At 41.9% G+C, this 26,806-nt stretch overlaps 1 protein-coding gene across 14 annotated transcripts in view; it reads left to right on the top strand.

Annotated features, from left to right (window-relative positions):
- The window catches only part of CadN (Cadherin-N), a 224,392-nt gene that overhangs the window by 166,634 nt on the left and 30,952 nt on the right, over positions 1 to 26,806 (top strand). For 7 of the 14 annotated variants that reach the window (XM_069048249.1, XM_069048253.1, XM_069048248.1 and 4 more), the window contains exons 11-13: positions 4,116 to 4,259; positions 19,382 to 19,497; positions 23,707 to 23,871. In XM_069048249.1, coding sequence (XP_068904350.1) covers positions 4,116 to 4,259; positions 19,382 to 19,497; positions 23,707 to 23,871 — 425 coding nt within the window. Of the gene's footprint in view, positions 1 to 4,115; positions 4,260 to 19,381; positions 19,498 to 23,100; positions 23,266 to 23,706; positions 23,872 to 26,806 lie in introns of all 14 variants that reach the window. The other 7 variants (XM_069048246.1, XM_069048250.1, XM_069048247.1 and 4 more) reach the window with 1 other exon arrangement.

A 26,806-nucleotide genomic window follows, 5' to 3' on the forward strand; every position in this document is an offset into this window, starting at 1 on the left:
CGCAGGGGCTGATCGGTATCGAGATAGGCGCCTTCGCGCGATCGGGGTCAAGGGTTGGATCGAGAAGGGGCGGCGGTTTTTGTTGCAGCCGAAGTGATCCCGCGGGACTTATGCAGTCCGGAATGTTGCAGTCTTGGAGGAGGTTTTTGACGTTTCAATTTGTGCGAGATTGGCGCTCGCAGATATCGGAGGCGGCGATGCGGCTACTTTTTAAAGAGAATTGTTTTGAAGGGTGTCGCTTTTCGAGAGTCGACTAATTGAAAATTTGGCCGGAATTCTCCGGAGCGGTTTATACGTTTTTCCGGGTGCAGGCAGCAAACTAGGAGAAAAATCCGGTGTGCTTTTTGGGGAAATGTTTACGCGAAGTGGGAATCGATAGGAGGTTGCGGTACCCCTTTTACTCGAAAATTAAAACATTAACGGTGGCGGACCTAATTTAATAAAGTGGCGACGATGTTTCTTATTTTTGATCCGCCAAGGGAGCGTGTTCGACATGATTAATGACCCTCGAGATTAGCTCGGTCGCGGAAGGGGTGGGACATCTGAAGGCCGCAAAAATGTGAAAAAGCGCCGCCCCCATTCATTCCGATCATGAACCTAGTTCGTAACGAAATTAATAGAAGCTTTTAATTCGAACGCGGTCTGCTCCATTATGCCATTGTCTTCGTGTCGACAATTGTGGAAATTCAATCAAACCGAATTTATATTTGGTTAACCGCCCTTCAATGCTTAATAGCTCGGTCGAATTCATTCGAGGCGCTTTCGCTGGATTTATGAAAATCGTCTCTTATCCGTCGGCGGCCGTTATTTTCTCATATAAATTACGTCGCCCGCTTCGACTTCTTCCGTTTCGCGAGAGGTGTGATGTAGTGGCGGCGGCGAACAAAAATCGACTCCGTCTCGTTCGGCACTTATTGAAATATTTGATATGTCGCGAAGTGAAGTGTGTACAAACAGGCGGTGTTCGGTGGAAAAGGGCGATACGACACGCAGGGGTGTCGGTGTCGATGGATTTTTCGCTGTGCTATTTATGATCGACGGACACGCACCATCGGAGACGCCTTTTAGATAAACAGATAAATACCGAAAAAATTATTTCACGACTTCTGATACATATTTTTTCGGGCCGAACCGAATAAATCTGCTTTTTATCGCGTGTTTATGAAACGCAAAGATCTGGAATTGTTAGATGGTTTTTCTGTTATTTCGGTTTTTCTTCCTACGTATTTACGCTGTTTCCCCTTTCCGAAAGCAGATATTTCTGAGCGCACCAACAGATGATTGCATCTATTGAAAGTTGGAAAGGCAACGGCTGTTGTGTTATCAAAGAAATTGCAGGATGTGATAGGTGCAAAATAAACCTCTAAATTAGAAACTGTTTGAAAACCGAAGGAAACTGCTTCGACCCAAATTGGATGCATCTAGCGCAAAAAATGTTGGAAAAGTATTAGAAGGAATTTGATGCAACATCCTGCAACCAAGATTTAACTTAATCCAACCAGGAATTCTGAAATTTTACTGATTTTTTAATTTTCTATTACTTTCGCAAAGAAAGAGCATATTTTAATTAAACTAGAGCCGTTCTAAACCCTAGAACCCGTTCTGGTTAAATTTAATTAAGATAATTCTTCGCTTGGCTCAAATTAAAATATCTTCAAATTAACTACACTCAAGGCTCGTGGCTCTAATATTACATTTCCAACTGACTAATCAATGGATAACAGTAATTTTATTTCAACCAACAATTGCAACATCTGTAAATGAGATTGTGATTTTATGGCCTTAAAATATCGAGAAGAGATGGAGTTCAATTAGCTTTTAAAAACACTTCCATCTTTCAAGTGATTAATTGAAAGACTTTACTCAACACTCTTCGTTCCCCTAAGGATCTTTTTCTCGATATTACTCTTTGTCCTGTTTGTACCATTAAGTTCTGTGAATTAATCAATAGTTATCGGTTCGCTTCTTTCATGAATTATTTATAATTAATTTAGCAGACATATTCGAGATTTCGTTTTTCTTCTTGCGTCATTGTCTTCGATATTAAATACGAATCCTTGAAAAGTGCAAATCTCACGACCCGAAAAACTGTCTTTTTAAATTCAAACCTTTGAAGTTTTTAATTAAAATTCAGATTTCTATATTACGGTCTCAGTTTGCGGTTAATATGAAGTACGATATTGTCAGAATTGCAGAAAATTGTGTTGGAAGTAGAAATCCTCTTAAACTATTTAATCAAGATGAACGATATCGCAATATCCAGCATGTTGGCATTGTCTTAAATTAGTGTTTATTCATTTCGATCCATTTTAGTACTGATGTGAAAACTGTCACATCACACGAGATAAATTTCTTTAGCCTAGCTCTAACGTCTAGTCCAGATCTTATTCTCAGTTATTTTTTTGATCAACTGCTACCATTATGCTTTTCTGGAACGGTTCTCGTTAGTCTTAATGAATGTCTCGAAGCTGGATATTTTCACAGAAAATAAAAGTTATTTGCAGTCTGGTCGATGGTAAAGTCTAAGGATTTTTCGAACGTCTCGAATAAAGAATCAATTTCTCTTTCACTGATTTTTATTTTGTCTGGAGCTAAACCGATACTGTTTCACTTCGTAATTTCTGTTTCATAAGTTTAGCACGGATTTTCTCTTAATCACAAATAATTTGTTATCCGTTTGAACTCGAGTAATGATTTTGAGCAAATAATAAAATTCAACGCCAAGGAAAGCCAAAAATCATCACGTCGTTTCCGTTAAAGATTTTTACAGCATCATTTTTTAAATTAATTTTCAATATTTTCCTCGATCCGCTATTATAAGTTCATTTGCATTTTTTTTAATCAAAGCCGATACAATCACTTTCCGACCCTGACGAACCTTAAATGCAGCCAGTAATACGTTTTTCATTCATTGATTCAATAACATGAATTAAGTATTTAAAACTTTTGTATGGTTTGACATCCCTCACAAAAGTCTCAATTAGAAAAATTTTTAAATGGCAGTAATTGACTTTTTTTTTTTAAATTAAGAAACTGACACGCCATATATCAATATCATATCGATCATTGGAACACATTTTAATTAACAAAAAATATCTCAGAATTATACAAATAAGAATTGTCAATAATGCCAGAGGTGTCCAGATTTCATAGTAAATAAAAGTATCAAGTTATAACTGAATAATGTATTACTGGCTGCATTTAAAATTCGTTAGGGTGCGTTCTTCAGTTTCTTTTTACTGAGACATATTTTTCATTGCTATTACAATGTAATTTCTTTTCTATGGACGCTTTAATTTTGTCGTCTCCAAATTGAACAGTAGCATTTTTACAAGAATGAAATATTAAATTGTTACTTTTATCCACGGAGCCATTAATATCCGTCCACCCACTAGTGTAAAATTTACAAAGTCGTGTGGTTTTAGAAGAAAATCTCAAAAGCTCTCATTTTCAAGCACAAAATCAAAAGTTTAGAACACTTTCTAGAATAGATGGCAACGATCCTTTATTGTATAAATCTGATCTGAATGTGCAGAGTTGGGAGTAAATTAGTGTATTTTTATTTTTGTTGAAAAATTAATGTGGAGATTCCATTACCAGTTTCTAGTTAATTGAACATTATGTCGGCCTTTTATCTTTATTTGTTGATTACTTTCTATTATTATCATGCCAGGACACCCCCAGGCATGTTCTCGTTTGTTCACTTTGCGTTTTTCGGTGTTCCATGAATATTAAACTGCGCTTTTCACAAATTCTATTTTTCGAGCCGACTGCTCCGCTGCTGTTTTAACGTTTTATATCTTCGGTGGCACTTGGTCCTTATTGAAAAATTTTCCTCGATGCGAAGTGAACTGTGGATGAACAGGCGGTGTTCGTCCGCGATACGACACAATCGACAGCGAACGAACCCCGGCGGGTGTCGTTGTCACTTTGCCAATACTCCCGGCGCGGACCTAATTGTGCATTATTCACAACCGTCGGACACGCTCGCGTCGATACCGCCCCTTTAAAAATTCATATTCAATCGGCACAAATCGCCCCTAATTCCAGTTGTCGATTAACACGCGAGCTTTCGACTGACACGAGCTTTCAACTAATTCGTGCTTCTTTTCCAGTGACCAAGTTCATCCGGATCGGAATCGCCGACAAAAATGATAATCCTCCCTACTTCGACAAGGCCCTCTACGAAGCGGAAGTGGACGAGAACGAGGACATCCAGCATACCGTTCTCACCGTCACCGCCAAAGATCACGATGAATGTAAGTCGGAGTTTATTTACGTTGGATTTGTGAGTGCGGTGCGTCGGGGGCGGCGAAATGGCAGTCGCCGTTTCCGTTCCATTTATATCGGTGGCTGTGAAATTCTAAGACGAGATAGTACTGCGGGCTATTATTTAACTTCAGAATGCTAGCGAAGACCGTTCGGGGGCGCTAAATCATCGACGCTTTTTATTTTCACTTGGTATATTATTTTAAAGTTAAGGGATGTCTGGAAGGTCGGTTTGCGAGGAAGTTTAATGAAAAATACACAACGAGCTCCTATTTGGTAGACACAAGAGAAAAATGGTAGAGGCGCCGGGCTGGAATAGTTCTCCGTCTAGGAGAAAAGCTCGCATGAATGAATATACCGGCCCTAGCTAAGAATTTAACAAATAAGAAACCGATAACGACGATAAAATCGCGGTCGAGGGTAAAGAAATCCCGCAACTCTTCGAGATGGATGTTTGATAAAAATTACTACCGCAATAAATTGGTGAGGGTATTTTTTCGAGGAGAGATAACGTTCGAGCTTATGAATTCGAAAAATTGTTTCTCGGATTGCGTGAGTCGCGAAGATCCGGAAATTTAAATGTCGTCCTTATCTAGATCGGATCTGTGGACAATATTTTATGGAAGTTCTGGGAAAATTTAAACATTTCCGATTTCTGTTTCTAATTATAGCGAGCCAAAGAAGTGGAATCTTTTCAAGAAAGATCAAAGCGTTACGTTTGTCTAAACCAGAAATAAATATTTATGAAATGTTGGCGCAGGGATTCGACCGGGATCCTGGGGTGGTTAATTTTTTGCTAGTTCCTCGGCAAGGCTTGATGAATGCAAGTTTTTATTTGGAAAGTTTTAAAGAATTTCGCAAGAAATTTCGAAAGGAGTTTTAATGGGGAAACAATTTTTGTACTTGCCAAGTTGGAAAGTGAATATGGTGGATGCGCCAGGAGAATCTGATAACATTTAGGATACTTCAATAAAGGCTCTTACTTTACTTACTTTAATCCACTTTACGAACGTAAATTTGCGAACGTAATTAATCAATTAATAATGTACGAAACATTTCAGGACGACTTGAATTATTTATGTATACGAAAGAAGCTGAAAACAAATTTGGTGTGATTTTGTTTTTTTGTGGCAATTTTTTTAGGTAACCGCCCTGTTTGTTAATGTTATTGGCACGCAGCTGTGCCCTTGTATCCCTGGGGGCGGCGCGTCCGGAACGCTCCGGATGAATAAATAATTGTTTATCAGCCGCCTTTCATACATCATAATCATATTAGAACAAAACATCTCGTCGACAATTAACGTCGCGAGGCCCCATCTCCGCTTCGATTGTAAAATTCCGGGCCGTAGCCCGAAATCCCTCCCTAATTCCCAGGCGAGAGCCCCTCGTTTCCGGCCTCGTTACCTCTCTGTGCTTTACGGCCTCGCGACGCTTAATTCCGGTTCATTTTCATTAAGCAATACGAAAATTCCTCTCCAGTTGCATTAACACATTGCGGCTTGTACCGAGGGGGCATAAATTTCGGGCGCAGGTACCCCGAAGCCGTAAATTTTTAAACGGGACCTCACCGATATTAAACGCGTGATTTAGACGCCGCCACCTCTTCCGGCCGAGAAAAAATTAAAATTCCGGACCGGTCGTCCGGAATAAATCGGGAAATAAAAGGAGACCGCGTCGATCCGGCCGGGACACGTCGTAAAAAATAGTGCTGCGCGTCGACTAATTCTAGGGTGGGCCGCGGCCGTGGGGGCGATATTTCAGGATTTCGCAGACGATGCCGGAGACAATTATTAGGGGTGCGGCGTGGGACGCGGGACCGAATTCAATTTCGGCAGCGGCGTGCACATTAAGTTGTCGTAAAACGTAACGTAGCCATTACGGTGATGCTCGCAGAAGAGGTAAATATTCGAATTTATGGGGCCCGATCGAGGTGCGCGCATATATGAGGGCGAGATTCATGGGGGGCGGCTGAGCGAAGGTGAATTTCGGATAAATTGCGCGATTCATCAAAAGTGACTCCCAGCGCGAGGTACACAAACCGACAAAATTCGAAGAACTCGGATCACAAATGGGGAAATTGTTGCCAGTGTCGAACGAAAAATGGCGAATAAAGGGGGACAACGTACGCAGCCTTGAGATACTTCGAACGCACAATATTTTTTTTCTGAACATTTGGAAATGAATCGATTAAAAGTGGGTTTAAATTAAATGTTGTGACACATCAGACCGGCTATAACTGTTGTCTCTGAAACTGGATAGTAAATGTAGCTTTCAGGACATTTTAACTTTAAAAAATAATTTTCTTGTGCGTTTTATACCAATAGATCTGTCTGTAGATTGAATTAAACTAAAAATTTGGAAAGTATTTAACTTAAAGGTTTAGGTATTAATGAAAAAATGCATCTTTTCGTTATTAACTTATTACTTAGCCCTCGTCGAACGTGGAGAATTTTTTTGTGTGTTAAAATTTAAGTTAAAGAAATATTCTAACTATTACTGAAGACCTCATCAAAATCTGTTTATAAATTCTTTAGTTATAAGCGTACAACAGATACATACATCTACATCTACATCTACATACAAATTTTGCCTTTTATTATATGTTGCAGCTACGTGTAACTACGTAACTATGTAAGACACTTTTTTAAATATGTTTCGACACTATCTAAAGAAATATAATAAACTTTGAAATATTTATCTAAAAACTAAGACGCAATTATCATGATGTTGCCCCAATTTTTCTTCACGTTTAAATACATTTAGTTATGAGCTTCACTTTCAGCAACTAAAAGCTACACGGACAAATTTCCACCCTTCATTCGCTTAACGAACTACCAAAACTGAGTGAGTGAAGTCTAATTTAATTTTTGGTTTAGAAAGGTAATGAAATTTTTAGGAAGCATCCGGACATCTCTCGACCAATTTAATAATTTATGCGAATTGTAACCGAGCAAAGGACGATCTATTACTGAGAGGCCACGACAAAAGTCTCACATAAACTATTAATTACGACCGCAAACGAGAAAAATTCCACGCACATTTTTCCAGCAGTATTTCCTGCAACGCCGTGTAATGAGTAATTGAAGTGCACATCAAAGTTTTCTCTCGGCATTCCTAGAAACGTCAATCTTGCAACCAACAAGTATTTCTTAATATAACTTAGTCGAGACGTAATTTCGCCTCACTCCGAACTTCTAAGTAATCTCTGTGGGTTTCTTTTTATTCAACCCTCCGAGTATTTTGACGCAGCTCTTGTTATTTACCAAAGGTTTTTTTTTCTCAAATTTAAATGGAGTTTCTATTTTTGTCCATTCGTCGTACATCTGACATTCCCCTTTCAAATTTCAACCAAAGTCGCTCCAACAATTTGTTTCGAAGACAATTGAAATATATTTTTTTGGCTTCATTGTTTAATCTCGACGCGACCGTTTCTACGTGTACTAATTACTTGTGTATTGTTAGTTTTTTTTTGTGCTTACCGCTACAAAAAAGAGCGAGCTTTTAGGTCTACAAAATTGCAAAAGGAGAAAATTCGATTCAGTTAAATTGAATTCTGAAAGTTAAAATTGGATATAATAGTCATCAGAGGGTCTGTTGAGTTGAAGAGTTTAGTTTTTTAAGGCGTCCCAGCCCCTCGGGGCTTCAAGTGCAGGGTCTAATTCGATTAATAAAGAGAATATTCGAAATTAAATGAGTGGAGCTAAACAAGTGCCGCGTCGAGTTCCATTTTGTGCACTTTTAACCTGTTGAAAAGTAGATTCCCGCGTTGAATTGGTCGAACATCGGACTGTTAAGCTGGATCGCTTTCGGGCTCCGGGGACGTGAGGCCAAATTTCCAGTTTTTAATTCCCTTTGAGGGCGCATCCGGAGCAAAAATTGTTTCGAATGGCGACCCAAATTGAAAAACTGCACCCCCTCTTATGGATTTTTCCCGCGTGTGTGACAGACCTCCGCGTATTTTGGCAGAAAAGTCGTAATCCGCCCCCGATTCAATTAGAAAAATTCCGTCGAAGAGTCTGTGCGTTGTTTACTGCTCGCTTGCTCACCCTGTCAAATGGATAATTTGGTTTATTGGCGCAGCAGGCTCGAAACTTTTCCCCGAATCGATCAGTGACAGAATTACAATAATCCCTTTTTTATTTCGGTGCCTGTGACACATCTCCGTTTCGTCCGTTGATGGAAATTTTTCACGACGACCCGAGAAACGAGAACATCTTGTGATGCTCGACACGAGATCTCCTAGCAGAACACGTGCTCAAATTTACCAACTCTTTGGAGTTGGGCGGACGTGCCGCGAACTTGATTTCGATGTGCAACTCCCCTATTTATTGGGAAAGTTATCGGTGGGAATCGTCGGCGGGCGACGCTCGATCGACTCTCGACGTTTAAAAAATTTAATCCCGTAAACTGGAACGTTGTTTTAGCAAGTGTTGGATTTGAACCATTACGTTGATGCGTCGTAAAAACGGCGAATAAAAGACACTTCACTTAATCGCTTTGTTACATTCTTTATACGAGAGCTTTAGAGTGATGTGTGTCGCAATTTTAAAGTGACTGCGTTTCACGGCGCTTTAATGCTTTTTTAAGGGGCGCCACTCGGAACTCTTTATTGTGATCTCGGCCAATATTGGCGCAAGACGCACCAAAAACAGTTATAAATCTGCCCGACCCGGAACACCAAGGGACGTCAACGCCCGACGATCAAAAATTTATTGCCCGCACAATGTAGCAACACAAATTACGACCAATCCCGACGGATTTTAATCACCAAGAAAGATGAATTCTCGAAAAAAAAACTTGCAACTTTCGAAACGACTGCGGCTTTCGTGCTCTATGCCATCCAAACAACCTTGACACAAAAGAGATGTTGTTGCGAGCAGAAAATGATCTGATTTGAATCGTGGGTGGAAAGTGTGGCGTTACGAGTTCGGTCATGGCCCTGTTTTAATAATTCCCGAATTCTGGGAACCGTGTCCGAGAAGATATATCGGCGGTCCGTGCGAACGTCGAAAACGCTAAAAAATTGCGTGTGCGAGATTAGCATGCGTGACCGAAACGAGTCACAGGAGTGGAATGGAAAAAGTCTAACAAAACTGTCATTCTGACCTTTGGCAAAAAATTAACTCGCCCACTATGATTTAAGGACCGGTCGACGAAACAACAAAACGGGCAAAAAAGTTGGTGTTTGCGAGGTTTCCGGTTGTTTTATGGCGGCGACCCCCCGGAGCACCTGCCCCCAGTTGCGACTTGACGTATCCCTGCGTGCGGGCTGTTCGGATCGGATCTGAGGCCTGAGCGAGTTGCAACATTCGTCGCCGGTTTCAATTAGAAATTTTAGTGTTCGCGTAAACTGCTGAATTGATGTTTTGACGACAGAAATATAAAAGCGTATCGTAAGAGGATATTTCCAGTTTCTTTACGTCGCAATCGGACTTTAAAATTTATAACGAGAGCGTTGCGAAACAATAAAAAACGTCAAATGCATTACCTTAATTAAATTTTAATTAATTAACACGAGCTCGAACCCTCTTCTCGTCTTTGCGCTAACTGGGCGTTTTTAACGCGTCAGACACATCGTCCGATTTAATTCGTTGCGGCAAGATGGCGTCTCGATGAAAATCCACGATGCGTTTATGCGAACCGAGGATCGGGAAAAGTATGCAAACAATCCCACGATCGGTGGACACCCCGGAATTCGGAATGCAAATCTCTTCATTTGCGACCGCCCCCGGCGGCGCTTTAATAACACTGCGAGACGGGATCGCTTTGTTTTATCACAAGCTGCCAAATTGAAATAATAGAAATATTAATAACACGGCTGTTAATTGGGGGATTTCTACTTTTGTGAATAATTTGATCGCTGGCGGTTGCCTTTCAAGTTTTTTTCCGTCCCGAAAACACAAAGAACTTTAAATACTGATGAGTTGTGTTTTCTGTTTTAATAAAGCCAAGCTTGTGCGGCAGTTTTAATAATACCGGGTTCGGGGCTGATCCCCGGATCGTTTTTAATAAACAACTTAGTGGAACGCGGCTCGAATTCGCTCAAAAAAAAATCCCAGCAGGACGAGTCTATGTGGGTCGCTTCCCCAGAGGTGGCGCCAGCGTGCGTATGTCACTGATACGGCATAAGTGGACGGGCTAGGCGTGGGGGCTCGGCCCGTGCCATAAAGAAAAACTCCATAAACGAGGCCAAAAAGCGTCATTACCCGCGTAATATGTGCCAGGAAGACAAGAGCCGTGCGATAAAGCCCCCAAATCTGCGCCAGTCCCCCAATTAAGTGTGTTCTCATAACCGAGATCCGGGAGTTGTTTTGTTGACAAACGGAATTAGGAGCGCCGCTGGTCCCGACAAATTATTAACGTAATACCGACCCTTCGTGTCGATAAATACCTCGGCTTGATGACGTTTCGCCGTGCGCAGCCCTCGTCGACGAGCGGGTTCGCAACAGGAGAATCAATCCGATGAAGACGCAAATAAAGCGGGTCCAGGCCGCGGCCTCCCGTAAAACCGGCGCGTTATTGGGGCCATCGATTCGGCCCCCGGCACCGGTCATAAATCGCTTGGCGGCTGTCACGAGGGTGGCGGACGTGCCCGGTCGCGAAGCCGCGACAAATCTGGATTTACGCCGCCACGCGTCCACGACAAGACGTTTCTATTCTTCGGCAGACTTACAACGCGCGATGCAAGCGGAACGATGGACGGGATTTTCTTTTATTGTCGTCGGCGGTGATGTAGCGGCGGCCGGACCGCAACACTAAATTCTCGGAGGTTTTGTCCGGACAAACTAATTTGCCCGTGATCCGGGAGCGGGGTCGAGTTCTTGCGTCGAGACGTCGTTTGCGAATCGCGAACGTTCTTCGCACGAGCTCCGAGTGGAGTTTAATTAATCAAAAGAATATGGCCGGATTTATGCGCCGGAGCATAAATCCCGTTCCCGTTTATTATCGGTCGTGATTCAGGCATCGCTGAACAAAAATCCCGAAGGTTCGTGCTAACGACGACGACAACAAACATTTTTTACGTGGAATCCAATAATGCGAATTAATTCTCTCATAATTCGGAGCCCTTTTCCTTTTATTAGAATTGTAACTCAGTAAGCCGGAAAGTAATCACATGTTTTCGTTCCGTACCCTACCTATCTATATGTCGGCTAATATCCCCGGACCCGCCATCAAAAGAAATAAGTTTTGTTTTTTCTGAAAGGAAAGCTCTTATTGTTTGAAAGCTCCGTCCATCAATATTTCCGTGGAATTGAAATAAATGGTACGCCAGACGACGTATCCGCAGGGGACCGCCCGGTGTATATATAACCGTATTATTGCCAATTTAAATAATACAACTCTAGCCGGATAATTTCCATAAATCCAGAGGGGACCGCTTGCGTGGGATACGTTTAAAATCCAACTTTGGGCCTGGAAACTTCCAAGCCTGGCTCATACCTCCAGACGGAGGCGGCTCCGTCCGCTAAAAACCGAAACTCCCTAAGCCGACGTGCTTATCAAATCACCGCCTCGGCTCGTGTACAATTTGTTCCCGAAGAACGTTTTGTATAAATTGTGCCGCCGATCCCGATCGATAATTCCGACATGTGATAATGCCGCCGCCTTCGCATGTCTGCACGGCTCGCGATTGATGGCGGCGTCCTCGACGTCGAAAATCCAGCTCGCTCATCCCACCAGAAAAACCGCCTCCCCCGGCTGTTTTTCGGCGGCGATCTTTTTTTATTGGCCCGACTGCGCCAAATAGTTCGGAAACAGTTCGGTTTTTATCGCGTACAACGGCCGCAATACGAAAACCCTCTCCCTCTTAGTGCCGACCGTTAACTAAACACTACTTTCTATGAAAACGGTCCCGGGGCGGAATTAATACCGAGAGGTCAGCGTGTGTAATATCACGCGGACGTGACGACGAGGCGGCCTTTCTTTTCCCAGAAAGTAATACGGCATGTGGAATTTAATAAGTGCACCGTACACAAAGGCAACTATCGCCGCCGCCACCGGAAGGGTGCGTCGCGCCCCGGCCGTGTCGTTAGCGTCGCAAAGCCCCCGTTTTTAATTTCCGTTAATTAAGGTGGCTTCGGTGAATTTTTAAAGATTTTGAAAGCTGACGCTGTAACGTCTCACCGCATTAGAAATTCAATTTAGTTCCGTGACCCTCTAATTAGACGCTTCGGCGTAATGAATTCATCCCTTGATCTCTGTGCCAAGGCGACGATGGCGGCTTTGCGGGCACGTGTGACGCGTCGACTTTTTGGCAAGATGCATATTTCATGGGGACGGTCGCTTAATTGCCCGGAAACTCGGCTCCGGCTGCAGCTCGACGTGCATTAATTATTGCACACCTAAACTTACGCTTTTTCACGATCGGTTAGGTCGCCGCGTTTCCACCCTCGAAACGTCGACTTTCCGCCGGATTACACCCAGACGTGTGAAAATAAGCGCAGGATAATTGGAAAGCTGTACTGTACGGAGAGCTTGCGATGTACACGAGGAGATGACTGCGTCGAAATGCTAAATCCACGAACGCTTTCCCACTACACCGAATTAATTTGTCACGATTTTGGCAGCCGCCCGTACTCTTACGACGCACGGAAGTGTAGGCCCACGTGCCGCGCACGGTGCTAGTCAGCTGCATCCTGTTGAGAGAGCAGGTGTTGCGCCAAGAAAATAAATTACACCTCATCCAACAAAGCGAACTTGCAGAAAGCTTCAATCCTTCCCTGCTTGCTTATTGTAACGCTAACTTTTGCCTGCGGCTCTGCTCACGCATAGTAAGGAATGCGACAACGTCAATATCAAGTTAAACATTTCATTAAAAAAATAACTTCTGACGTTCAGTGTTGCAAAGTAAGAACTGAAATAAAAGAGGCGAGCTCATTACACCGCCATATAGAGGGCCCTGATTTGCCAGTACTGTGCAGATCCGTGACGTCATATCGTGATGAAACAGAGTGCAGAACACGATCAGAAAAATTTGCTTTCCAACAAATTTTTTTTGGAGAAAATCGATCCATTCGTTTTTGTGTTAACTGGAGCCAAACCTAGAACCAGACAGACAGACAGGCATCGAATTTTATTTAGATGTACATATAGATTTAAGTTTCTCAAAGCTCTGATGTGATGCTGAAAACTCTTTGTCAGCTTTTTCTATAACAGTACACCTCGACCTGGACATTTGTACAGGGGTGGAGCAAGTCGTCGGCCACCGACAACAAATTGGTAAAGTTTTCCTGATTAGTGATTTGTAGTTTAAACGGCAACGTCTCGGGGCCCTCTGACGGACTTCAGGTTCGTACTGGCGCACTCCTCGCCCAATTTAGTTTTTTCTTTGGCAGCCGCCCTCTCGCTGGTTGCCTTATTTCGGCAATTTTCGCGAGCAATCTCGTCTCGACGAGCTCGCTTCCCCAAATAAGAGGTTAATCGGATCTCGCGGCGAGCAGAGAGGTGCGCTCGTAGCTCGTAAGCCTCGCCTGGTTCATTACTCATGTATGACTCGGTAAAAAAACAGGTCGCCGCGTGCACCCCCCGGGTTAGGGGTAGGTCGGTTGCAGTTAATCGGTCGTCAGTCAAACCGAATTAGTCGGCCCCTGAATTAATTATTAGGTTGTCGGCCCACGAATTTGTCTCTGCACTCCATTAATTACCCGACAAAACCGCCCCCGATAGGAAGAGATACGTGGCAACAAGTGCACGGCACCGGGCTCTCGATCGAGGGTGGAACAACCCGAGGGGATGATCGTTCCGCGAGAATCAACCTCCTCCAGGTGGCGATATTAAGTCGTAATATTCGAGGGTTGCACCGCCACTTACGACTTGTTTTTCGTCCCATCGGGAACACCATAAACAAAAAAAATACAGTTAATGGCTCGCAAAAAATATCATTAACGATGGTTTCTTTTACGAGGGAGCGCCCATAAAACCGGAGTGTATAAAGTGAGAATAGAACATCAACCGGATACAAATCCTCCCCTTTTAACGGCTGCCAAGACATCGGTTATTTATTTCCGGGGGTTGTCGCTTGGCGCCAATTAATTGCACGAAACGGCCCGTTGTTTTAATTGCTAATATTTTCGCCCTCGCTAGACCGGTCCGAAACGTCAAGGCTTATAATTGGCGGTTGTTCGAATGCCACTTTGCCGGATTAGAGAAGGGGTTTATGCGGGGGTGTGGGCGTTGCGTCGACTAAATCACATCTGGTTCCGCAATTGTTGTTGTAATTACGCGAAATAACGCTTGCTCGGCGTTATCAAAGTTCGTTTGTTAGCGTCGAAGTGCACCGGTCCGGGATTTGCATTCGAGATGATGGAACATGTTGCTGATCGTGTCGTGACCAAAGAAAAACCCCAAAGATAATGAAGAAATTGTGCGAAGAAAATTAGCAGAGTTGAAAGCGCAAATTGTTTTTCGTTCGGAGATGTCGAGCAGCGCCGGATGCGGTCAATATTTGGATGGGCGTCCGCCGGGGATACGCGTTATCGACGGCGGCGGAGAAACCGCCCGAATAAAGGAAACAGATTGCACCAGGATAAACGTCACCGTCGGGACCCGCATGCAATTCAAATTTCCAACCTCCACCTCAACTTTCAATTGCCATAACTCAGGCGGTCCGGCTCGGAGGTCGTAAAACCCCAGCCCTGCCGTCGCGTAACAAACTGGACAACTATTACGGCGGTAGGTGAGGCTTGTTAACTGGAGACAGAGCGATCGATCATTATTTACAAGGAACGATCGCGGTAATGGAGACGTTTCGACGACCCTCTCCGGCCGGCGTGAAAATAAACCGTAGTCGGTTCTTCGACTTGGCCGACATCAATCATTTCTACATCTCGACTCGGGCTCGCTAACAACCCCGTCACGTCCGTAAATCACGTCGCCCCCTAAATATAATAATAATTACGACGCAACAGGGCGGGTATTAAAGGATAACGAGATTGTGCCGGGCAATTATCGTGATTATCCCGGCGCGTCCACCATTTTTGCGACGGCCGTTCGACGAGTTGAATAATTGGAAAATGTCCGCGCTGCAAGTGTTCTGGCGAGGATTTAATTATTATTTATCTAGCGCGGTATTGGTTCGGTCCCGGAATCGAATATTAAACGGTCCGGAGCGAAATTTACATGTTCTGGAACAACATTAGCGCACAAAAGTGATTTTCAATAATTCAGGACGGTGAATTGGGTTCGTTATTAATTATTAATTAGGTTTGGAGGGTCGGGACGGCAACCGCGATCAGGTGCGAATCAACTCACGATCCATCACCCTCGTTATCGGCCATTTTTTCCCCATCTCGAGTGATAAATCACCAGTAGGTCTTGTCTTTTTACGGCTGCAGGAGTGGAATCCGGTGGAGGACCGACGATAAGAAGTCGAGTACTTACGCGAATAAATATCACAATATGATAGTAATTCGCGTTTACGGCCTCGTAAAACCCTCTAAACTCCTTTTAATGGCGTTGGTTTATTTAAAGAAATATTCCCGGGGGCGAGCCATCGACTTGCGGTTGATTTCGGGGACAATAATCCCTGCGAGCGTCTGGACCGGGATTAAAATGACGAATTCGGGTCGATCCGACAAATCAACTCCTGGACGTACACCAGGCACGCAACTCCTGAAAGTCACACACCGAACTCCTGAATAATGCATGGCGACCGACGGAAGTCGGTTCGCGAAAATTTCGAATTCAAAGCCCTTTTCGGTCGTGTTGCGATATCTTGTAAATACGGTCGACGGGTTAGGAGAGAAATATTGTCGCCGACAAGAGGCTAACGAATTTTATGTCTTGTCACGGAGAATGTGGCGGCGATGCCGTCCCCCGGGTCAATTTCCGCGGACGTCATTAGAGGCGCAGGATTAGGGCAAGGGTTATTCGCCTAAGCCGAAGACAAGTATACGGATCAGGGTGGATTTTGCCATTCAGTCGATTCGGCAAGGAGACGCGCGCACCCCCAACTATTCAACTAACTCCGCAAAATTCGGAGGCCTAACCTAGTCGGAGTCGTTCTAATCCGAGTTGCGAATTGGGGATTTGCATTTCGTCGTGATAATTCGGTGCCAGCGGCAACAAATGTCTAAACTTGAAACAAAAACGCCAATTTCGATTCGAGAAACGGCACGATCTAGGCACGTATCTGGGTGATCATCTACATAATAAAGTTGTCGTCGTCATTTTCATTTAGTTACAAAAATTCCGACGTATCAAGACAGTTCACCATTTACTGTGTCCGATATGGAAACGTAGACTGACAAGTAAAAAAACTGTTTATCAACACCTTATTCGCCCCAACGAATCCTCACAATAACAGAGCACCTTCGCGGTACTTGTTTTTCAAATGCACGATGATGGAGGTAAATAAATGGTTCGAAGCTCAAACAACTCAACTTTTTTTCTAACTAAGAATATTAATAATTTAGGTAACTCGTCGAGAAATAGCATTGTTTGAATTTTCATTGTTTTTTTTTCCGTTCTATGTTTACGAGATCATTTTAGATGCGTAACCGAAAAGTTAGATTAAAAAAAAAATAAACAATCCAAGATCGTAGACGGCAATAATTTCTTTTTTTGTTCGACACTGTCAGAATTTGAGAATTTTCTCCTGTGTGAACAGATTTTGATGAATTTGACAACTTGTCAAAACGAAACGTCAAGCTAATTTTAAAGGTTTTAAGCGATTTGGAGCCTTTAAGGGGCTCGTCGAACAAAAAAACGTTGTATTCAACTCATTCTTGTGTAATTTGCGCTTTTTTGGCACTCGTGGACTTTTAAAACTCTCGTTTCACTCGAGTTTTAAACTGGCCCACTCATGCCAAAAAAAGCCCAAATTACACACGAACTCGTTAAATAAATAACTATTTTTTGCATATCGTAATGAAAGTGGCACTTTTTTAGACGCAAAATCGTAGTGAAAGTAGCACTCGCCCTCGTTAATCAATCTGCAAATTCGTGAAAAAAAGTATGACTTTCATAACTAGTTGTACAATAGTTATTTGTACAACTAGTTATGAAAGTCATACTTTTTTCCACGAATTTGCAGATTAAGCAAATAGGTGAAAAAAAGAAACTTTCATAACGTGTTGTACACACTATTTTTTTTTGCATATATCGATGTAAGTTGAGAAATTTGGTCTAAAAGGATTTATTAAAAATTACAAAAAAAAAAAAATTGGTATGCTTTGACAATCTTCTCCAAGGAGATGGAATAAAATTATGCAAAAAAGTACTACTTTCACTACGATTTTTCGTGTAAAAAAGTGCTACTTTCACTACGATTTTTGCGTGTAAAAAAGTGCCACTTTCATTAATCATTACTATATGCAAAAAATAACTATTTTCTATTTAAAAAAAGACAACTCTGCGTTATGCGTTCTTTTTAGAATGGAGAAATTTTTATAAGAACTCATTATTTATTATGCAACTATAGTTTGTTTCAATTCTAAATTTCCATTACCTGTTGAATTACGTTGGCAAAATAAAAATCTTTCTCAGTTGGGAATTGTTATAACCAAAGTTGGCAGTATAATTATTTTATAAACATGATTTGAAAACAAGGTAATTTAGTTGACGCTAAAATGAAAAATGCTCATTAAACAAGGTTTTCGTTCTTTTTCTTTATTCTAAAATCTTGACTTGTAAAAACGGAAATTGCAGACAGAAAATGATAACCTCATAACAACCTGACGCATTTTCACCAAACAGTGTTGCCGGTTGTATTTTTAACGTGGAAATTTAGAATTGAAACAGACTATAGACAACCTCTGAGATTTGTGGTTGCAATTTTTTTCTCTATTTAATTTCTAATTAAAATTAAAACTAGAAAATTGTTGAATTGTTGATTCATCGAGCACAATTTAGTTTTCATCTATCTGGTCAGGCAAACAAAAATATCAACGAATTTTATTCATAGATTAACCGGCGCATCCACCATGTTGGTCATTAGTTAAATTGCCATTTTGTTGATTAACATTTGAGATAAAAATTTTTACTGAATTCCTCCCCACGAAGGGTGTAGAGCTCTTTAATCGCCTCCAATTATGTGATGAATTTTTTTCTGTCGATTTGTGGATTTACATGGATTAATTTTTTTGGATGTAAATACTTTGATTTTAGGTTTGTTTTTAATTATGTCAGAATGTGCTGAAAGAATTGATGAAAATTTATGTTTACTTTGCGGAGTCGCACTTGTTTACAAAGATCATTATTATTTCCCACAAATGATTTTCAGTTGTTTACAAAGGTGTTTATTTTTCACAGTCAATACTTTGTGTGTAGACGAAGACCTTCACAGTTAAAATGCATTATAAAAAAAAGGTCTCAATTAATTCTAATAATAAAACCGATAAAGTGTGTTGAAAAAGTAGCGTATCGTACTCGCGTGTAAAGGCTATTTATTACTGCACACTCATCCCAGTGCGAAATGACCACCATTACACGCTCCTTGAACAATACAATATGTTTTTTAATTAATGTTCTTAAATTTTAAAGTGTGCCAGAACAGAAGTCGCTTTTTCCTTCTTTTCAAAACATTTAATTTTGAAATATTAATATTGGTATTTCATTTGAATTTTGTAAAAAATTAAGTCGACGACAAAACGATCCAGACCTTATTATGTGACAGAAAGTAGCGGTAAGGTTTTGGATTTTTTGTGGGACTCCATTACAATTACGAGACAAAGTAAACAGATCTGTGTAAATTTGTCTCCCGGAGAACGATTTTTGCCACCATCTTTTCGCGTGGACGGGAGGCAACTCCTGCATCTTCCGTCTCTATCTGGATAATCTCGTCTGTTTCCCCAGTCGAGTATGTTTGACAAAACCGTGTCCGGTAATCTGCGCATTTGACGATTGTCATTAAAACCAATCGCGTGTACGTGTCCCGGGGCGCCTCCGGATAATCCGCCCGGATCCGGATATCTGCGGATTTTTTGCGGACCGTCGTTAGAGTCACGATGCGGGCCCCAGGGCCCGGCATTATTTAAATTATCAATTAACGCAGCCTCCTCAAACACGGGCTCAGACGTGTAACGCTGAAAGCTCGGAAATGTATCTGAAATCTCTTTGCTTACCTCTTGTGTGTGGAAATGTTGAAGTAATGTAACCCGTGTTTTGTTTCCAGCCTCTCGTATTCGATACGAGATCACAAGCGGTAACATAGGTGGGGCTTTCGCCGTCAAGAATATGACTGGTGCTATCTATGTAGCCGGAGCGTTGGATTATGAAACTAGAAAACGGGTAAGTACAAACAGACACCCCAATTAATGCGTTCGCGCTGTACAAAGTGAATCCCCGACGCGATAATCTCGGGTGAAATAAAGCCCTGCCGGATCGTAAAATCGGTTCCGGTGACGGGTCCATATCGGTAATTGCTGTTTGCCGGTGATCCGGGACCGGAAAAAATGCGATTTGCATCCTCGAATTAGGCCACATCTGTCGGAATCTGACGCGCGAAGCTTTCATGTTGTCTTTAATAATTCAGTTCTTCGAGTGGGACTCGATGAAGATGTCGTCGAGACGCCATGTTTACCCGAACCGAAAACGCACAACAAACTCGAATAAGGAGCGAGACGGCGCGCGATAAATCACGCACAAAGTCGCGCGATCATTAATTTTTCTTAGCTCGGAAATTTGCTCAACCTCAATTAACTCCTCCAAATTGCGCCTGAGAGGCCCCGTCCCCCGATAGAAAATAATAATGAAGCTCTAACAAGCCCCGTTAAAACCCGGAGTGTCACCGGAGCCGCCCCCGCACTCCGGGCGATTTTTCGTCTTCGATCTTTTTCACCTCTTCCGGGTGCAATCCGTGCGTTTAAAATGCAGCCTCGCACCGCCGCATAAATCCCTCTCCGACTCTGCCTGACATTTAATTAAAACGAATCTGTCGGCGATGTCGGGGGCGGGACGCACCCCTAACTCGACGTCCCGCTTCTTTTTGTCGCCGATGCAACTGTGGCGTTTATTGCATAAAAACAATTTGGACCGGGGGCCACGATGTGTAATTCATCCGGTCAAACTGACGGGTTTTTCTCATTTTGAGCTCGGAGCTCGGCTCGAGCCGAAATAATAAATATGTATGAGTAGCGTTTTGGATAATCCGAGGCGATGCAGCAAATGTCGAAAGAAATTTAATAATATGACGAGGGACCCACCCCCAGGTCCCCGAGAAAAACGAGGGAGAGAGCGAGCGAGACAATCGATTGAGGGTGGGGGTGTCTTCTATTGTTTTGTCCAGATTAATCGATTGTAATAATCGGGGTGGTCGAGATCTGGTACGTAGAGTGACATGATATTCATTTTAATCTGTTACTTCAAAAGTTGTCTCTCGATACGTCGATTTTATCGTTATAAGTTATGGAGTAGACATAAAGAAGAGATTCCGCTCGTTCCCCAGCATGTTTCTTGCGTAATAAATAAAGCACCGAATCGATTGGTCGTCTTGCGTTTATCGGTTAGCTGGAGAAATGCCTAATCGGCTCTGATCAAAATTGAATTCGGGTCGCCCTTACAAGGAACCTATTACGAGGGACACCTCCATTTCGAAGCACTTCTTCCATGTCCAAACATATTTGCACCGATTTCCACTCCCCATTATGGACAGAGATGGTAAATTCTATCAAATTCAAATTACGTTTCCTTTTGTCCTAAAACTACCCCTGTTAAATCCTCAAATTGTGTATAATTGCCCCACTTTTGTACAAAATTGCTGATGGAGGTGCTCACTCTCTCCGCAGGAACCGGAACGGGATTCCAAAACTCCCCTTACGCATTCAGTTGGGACGTCCTTTTTAACATACGCCCCCTCAGAGGAATCCTCCGTCACCCTAATCGCATCGAAGTGACACTAGCTATCAGTACTATTGTCTTCCTAAGTCTAGACTTATTTAGTCAACGAAATAGTTTCGAATCGATTTCTTTTAGATAAGCTCCTTTCAGTCCTTTGTGAGAAATCGTACTTTTCTATTTCTTGCTTGATATGTTATCCTACGAACAAGTAGAATAACATGCTACCTTTTGGTGAAGGTTTTGCATTTGCATTCTTCTGTACCTCATTATCCAAGCATCTGCGACGAATCTCGCTGCACTTTTAACGTAAGCAAATTTCTCGTCTGCACTTCTGCACTTTGAATATTACGGACAAACTTTCTGTCCACAGTAGGCCAAGAAATTTCTTCTTTTTTTAAAAGACAAAAAACAAATCCTTTTTTATTTTACTTTTGGTGTATCTAAATTGAAGGCATTACTTCAGACTTTATTTGATCTGTGATGATCACATTTCTTTGGTTTCCTTTTCAAACGGTTGATGGAATTTAGTAAAATTTTGAAAAGCTCTTGTACGTATAAATGGTGCAGCTTTTTGTGACAAGATTCGGATTTCGCTCGCGAATGTGGAGAGTTTTCTTTTCTAGCCCCTCCCCCGCCTCAAAAACTGAAGCGAAGGAATCCGAAGAGTCTTTTATGTCGAAGAGGACAAATAAAAAAGTTGCATTAAACGAGATAATCTCTTGAAAGCTCGTAGGAATATAATTTGAGAAATTATCTACAAAGCTCTTTTATCGGTAGTCCTGGTCCCTTGACTGTTGGTGTTGGGGGGTTCGCTCCAGCACTTCGGTCTTTGTTAACTACCCCGGGATACTGCAAACACGTATTTTCAGCAACTCAATTAATCCTTCCGGTCCTAAATCGAATTCGATTCATTATAAAGTTTTCGTTACTTTTTAACGAGACGAGTACAATTTGCGAAAGGCGATATTTAAGTAATTTAAGACTGACCAAGTTCGTTTTAATTTTTTCGCCGAGTTCCCGATCTTCCATCCGACACCACTCGTTGCAGGTTATCGGATAACTTCAGCTCCAGTGAACAATTTAACATGCACAGTCTTTCCCGGTCGGTAATAGAGTATCGGGTGTGTCGAGTCATAACAATGCGAGGCAAAAACTTGCCTTTATGACAATGGTAAAGTGGTGCTCGATGTGTATTCGCGACGATTATTTACATGCCGATTCTCGCAATCAATATTTAAAGGCGTCGCGGTTTTCCGTTTTTTCAGTTCGTCCAAACATGGCGTCCCGATTTTATTCTCGTCTCGAGCGAATGTTTATTCGCCCATACATAAATAATAAAGAAAATACGCGACGGTCCCCAAACAAAACGACTTTTGCTCACTCCACGCACAGCCCATTGACTCCAGAAACGGCCTCCCAACGCACATATTTTTTATTTACAATTTCATGTAACATTAAACATCAATTTAATTTTAAAAATATATCTGCCGACGTGCATCAGCGGATTACGTCGAAAGGACAAATTGAATCCGCGGCGTTCTCATTTGATATTGTTTTTCGTCGGCGTAATTAGATTTCGTCGAAGCATCACGTGGAGATCGGCTCTCGTTGGCGGGAGGAGGAGAAGACGGCGGCGGGGGCGGCGGCCGCGATCTGAATACGCGCGCCGCTTAATTGTGATCTCGACGCGTAACGAAGCGGACATGATTGATATGGGAGGCGTCGCGCCTCGGGCTTATCTGCCCCCAACAAAAGGCGTCCGTTTTCGGAAAATCCGGTCCCGTATCGGCGCACGCTTTGTCTTCCGTCTGGGATTCACTGTTAAGTTACGTCCGAGCGGTGAACGAGCCGCATGATTAGTACGTCCCGCGGGACAAGACGGGATCAGACGTTCCAATCAGGGCCACAATGGGCGGCATTGTTTCGGGCGTGGAGGGTCGTTCGCTATGACACATCGTTAACGACGTGTGCAGCTGTTCGGCGATCGATCCGGCAAGCGGGGCTGAAGGTCCCGGATTTTTCCAAAATCCCACTGAAATCCTTACGTTTCGCTAGTACGAGCTGCGGCTTGCCGCGTCCGATAACCTCAAAGAGAACTACACGACGGTGGTGATCCACGTCAAGGACGTGAACGACAATCCGCCGGTGTTCGAGAGACCGACCTACAGGACGCAGATAACGGAGGAGGACGACAGGAACTTGCCCAAGAGCGTGCTGAGGGCGAGTGTCTCGCATGCCTTGTCGTTGTCTACCACCATCGTCACCCCTAGCACGTCTTGCATGCCCGAGGGTGTCGGTGCGTCGAAGGAGCCGCCGAACGGGCCGCAACTGAAACTAACTAGTTTCGAGCGTGCGGGGGCGACATTCGTTAAAGCTAATGAGTGTGCATGTCGCAGCGCGAAACTTTGCCCTGATGAAAATGTGGTCTGGCGTGACGCCGAAAAGGGCACAACCGAATCACGAAACGTGACGGTCCCGTTAGGGGGTGATTTTTCCCGATGATCGATCGGACTCGTTCGGTGGCTTCTGTTTTTGGTCGTTCGACCGCACCGACCCAGTAGCACGGCTAAATGCGATTTTATCTGTATGCATTAATGCTGTTTTGTTTCCACCATTGTATTGTGTTTGTTGTGTACGTCCTGTTGTGTGATGCATGTGTAGTACGAGCTAACCCTGGTCGCATCAGACAGCTTGAATGAGAACTATACCACCGTGGTTGTCCACATTAAGGACGTCAATGACATGCCGCCCCTGTTTAACCGATCGGTTTACAAGACGGACATCGACGAGGAGTACCCCGCCCCCTACCCGATGAAGCTCATGCAGGTCAGTTTACCTCACGTCTTAATTAAGGTGAAAGCGGATGTGGGAAATCCGAATCGCGAAAACTCCACCTCCTCTGGAGGTTGCGGAGAGGGGAACAGAAGGAAAGCTCATCGAAAGCGATAGACACCTCAATTTATTGACTGAGTTTGCCCAAAAGCCGGTCTTGGATGAATGGAAGCCATTCCGTATGACAGTTAAATAGTAGATGCTTTCAAGTAATTACCAAAAAAGTTCAAAGGTCTTTTGGGAATATTTTTAATAATTATACGTGAGCCATCCTCAAATACGTTGGAAAAAATTGAAACAAACTTTTTGTTAAATCGCCTTTGAAAAGTATTGAGGGACTGCGGATTTGCTCGAAAAAATTAATTGAAACAAATATCGACTTAAATAATGCCACAATACAAAGAATTTACAGTTTACGACGCCATTAAAGTAAGTTACGGTCAAAAAAACTACAATACAGTGAACTTCAGAGCTCGAAGATTCAGTTGTTTTCCCCGAATCTTAAGACACTTTAAACCAAGTCATCTAGACGAAATCTATAAATTACAGTTTACAGAGAAGGAATATGCTCCATGGCGAAATAAGCAAGATGTATGTATGCATGCCTGTGCTCTGGGCAAAATTAGAAATGGTTGTAATAATGGTGGATGCGCCGGGAAAATTGTGGCAACGTTTCCATATTTTTGGTGAATGGTGAATATTTAATGTCTAATTGAATTTATGAAATTAAATGACGTCTGAATAACAAGCTTCGCAGTTTCACGAGGTTTCATCTTTAAAATCGCGAATAAACAGTGGAATTTTCCGATTTACAAATTGAAAAAAAATATAAATTCATAATTGGAAATGTAGTGAAAGCGCGGGGCAGCTTTGAGATGAAAATTGAGAATTTATAAAATAAACAGAAAGAAAGTGGATGCGCCAAAAAATAACACACATTTCTTTATTTGTAAAATAAAAATAAAGGTCACATATGCAGGTATGTGGCCGATCCTGAGAAAATTGATTTTATGATTACGAAAATGGTGGATGCGCCGGGAAATCTTTGTAATAAGTATTTCAACATCTTTGTTATTTGTAGAATTAAAAGAGATCCGAAAATGTATTTCACAAAGTTTTCCTTCAAGAACATTACAAAGAAAATCGCAAATTAACTGTCAGCTCGTAATTAGGGAAGTGGTGGAGGTGCCGGATAACATTTGGACTAAATATTTCAATGTCTGTGTTAATTACACATTTAAATTAAAATAACAACTAAAAGTCTTGCGTGAAATCTTAATAACAATCTAAAAATAAAATGGTGTATTGTTATTATTTTAACATTAAACGTGTAAATTTTGTGTTTGTAAGATAAACGGCAGAAACTGGATGCAGCCAGAAAGTGTATTGCTTTTTTTTATCGAGCCAGAAGAAAGCTGCCGAATGTGTTTAATGAATTTTGTGATGGCAAATCTAGAAAAAACCTACTGCTGGGGTGCCAACCATGACTGCAAAAATAATGCATGCAATGGGGAATATTTATACAGGGTGTTTTCGAAGTTGAGGCGTTCCTTGTAACACGAGATATTATTAAGAATTTTAGCCTAAATCTTCTTAGTAAAATGTTTGTATTAACGGAGATAATTGATTGTATATTTTTACTGTTTTCTAAAATTTTGAGTCCGGTCCTGTCTATTTCTCTGCTCTACTAGATTAATAACTGACGTGGCCCAGGATGGTGTCTTTCTGGAAATCGCTGTGCGTACTGTGTGGACGCCGCAGCTGCATTCTGATAACGTGATAACATTGCCCATACATTAGCAACATATCTGTGAGTTCATTATTTTCGTAATGATAAAGCCATTCCGACTAATTAGATGACAACTCTGACAGACAATTCTAATTTCTAACAAATCAGCGCAAATTTGAGCAGGACCGGTTTCAAAAATTTCAAAAAAATTAACTTATTGTATCTTGATTGCCGTACACATTTTACTAAGGTGATTTTGGCTAAAACTCTTTAGAACAACGCATACTATCACATGTTAAGAGGAACGCCTCAACTTCGAAAACACCCTGTATACTATGAAGGAATATTACGAGTACATTAATTGGTATTGGCCGAATTATGAAGATTTTAAAGTTGTAGATTATGCATTTCTTGGTGTAGAATATAAAAAAGAAAATGCACACTTCCAAGAAAACTAAGATTATCGTTGAGAAAATATAGTAGATGCCCCGGAAATTTTTCAAATAAATATTTCAATAACTTTTTATTTATACTAGTAAACCTGATGTAAAAATTGTGTTTTCAGAACCTTTTCGTGAATAATCTATAAAAAGATATAACTTGACGATTTATGGAATTAACAAACATGTCAATTTATAAAGGAAAAAATTATGAGCGCCCAGGATCACAGTTGCAGTAAATATTTTATTATCCTTGGTGATTGACATTTATATAAGAGCTATAAACTCTGCGAGAAGAGTTCTTCACAACAACCTAAAAATATAATCGCATATTATAAAATAAAGAGAAAAAACTGGAGCCACCGAAAAAGTTTGATGGATTTTGTGCTGGCACATCTAAAAGAAACCAATGCAACGCTTTGATGACAGTCACATGGGCACAAATAAATATGATATTATCAGAGCTGTTGGATTCGATATAAAATTGCCAATTTATAAATTAAACATAAAATGTCACATCATGATTGGAAAAATGATGAGGGCCCAGGATAACAGTGTAATCAATATTTTAGTGTCTCTGTTGATCGACGTTTAAACAAGAGCTAAAAACTGTCCGTGAAGACTTGTTCATGTCAACCTAAAAATAAATCGCGTGTTATAAAATAGGGCAAAAAAACTAGATATGTTTAACGAGCTAATAGAAACATGACTGTCGTGTTTTATGGATTTGATGTTGGCAGATACAAATAAAAGCCCAACT

Source organism: Tenebrio molitor, chromosome 5, assembly GCF_963966145.1.
Source record: "Tenebrio molitor chromosome 5, icTenMoli1.1, whole genome shotgun sequence".
Lineage (NCBI taxonomy): Eukaryota > Metazoa > Arthropoda > Insecta > Coleoptera > Tenebrionidae > Tenebrio > Tenebrio molitor.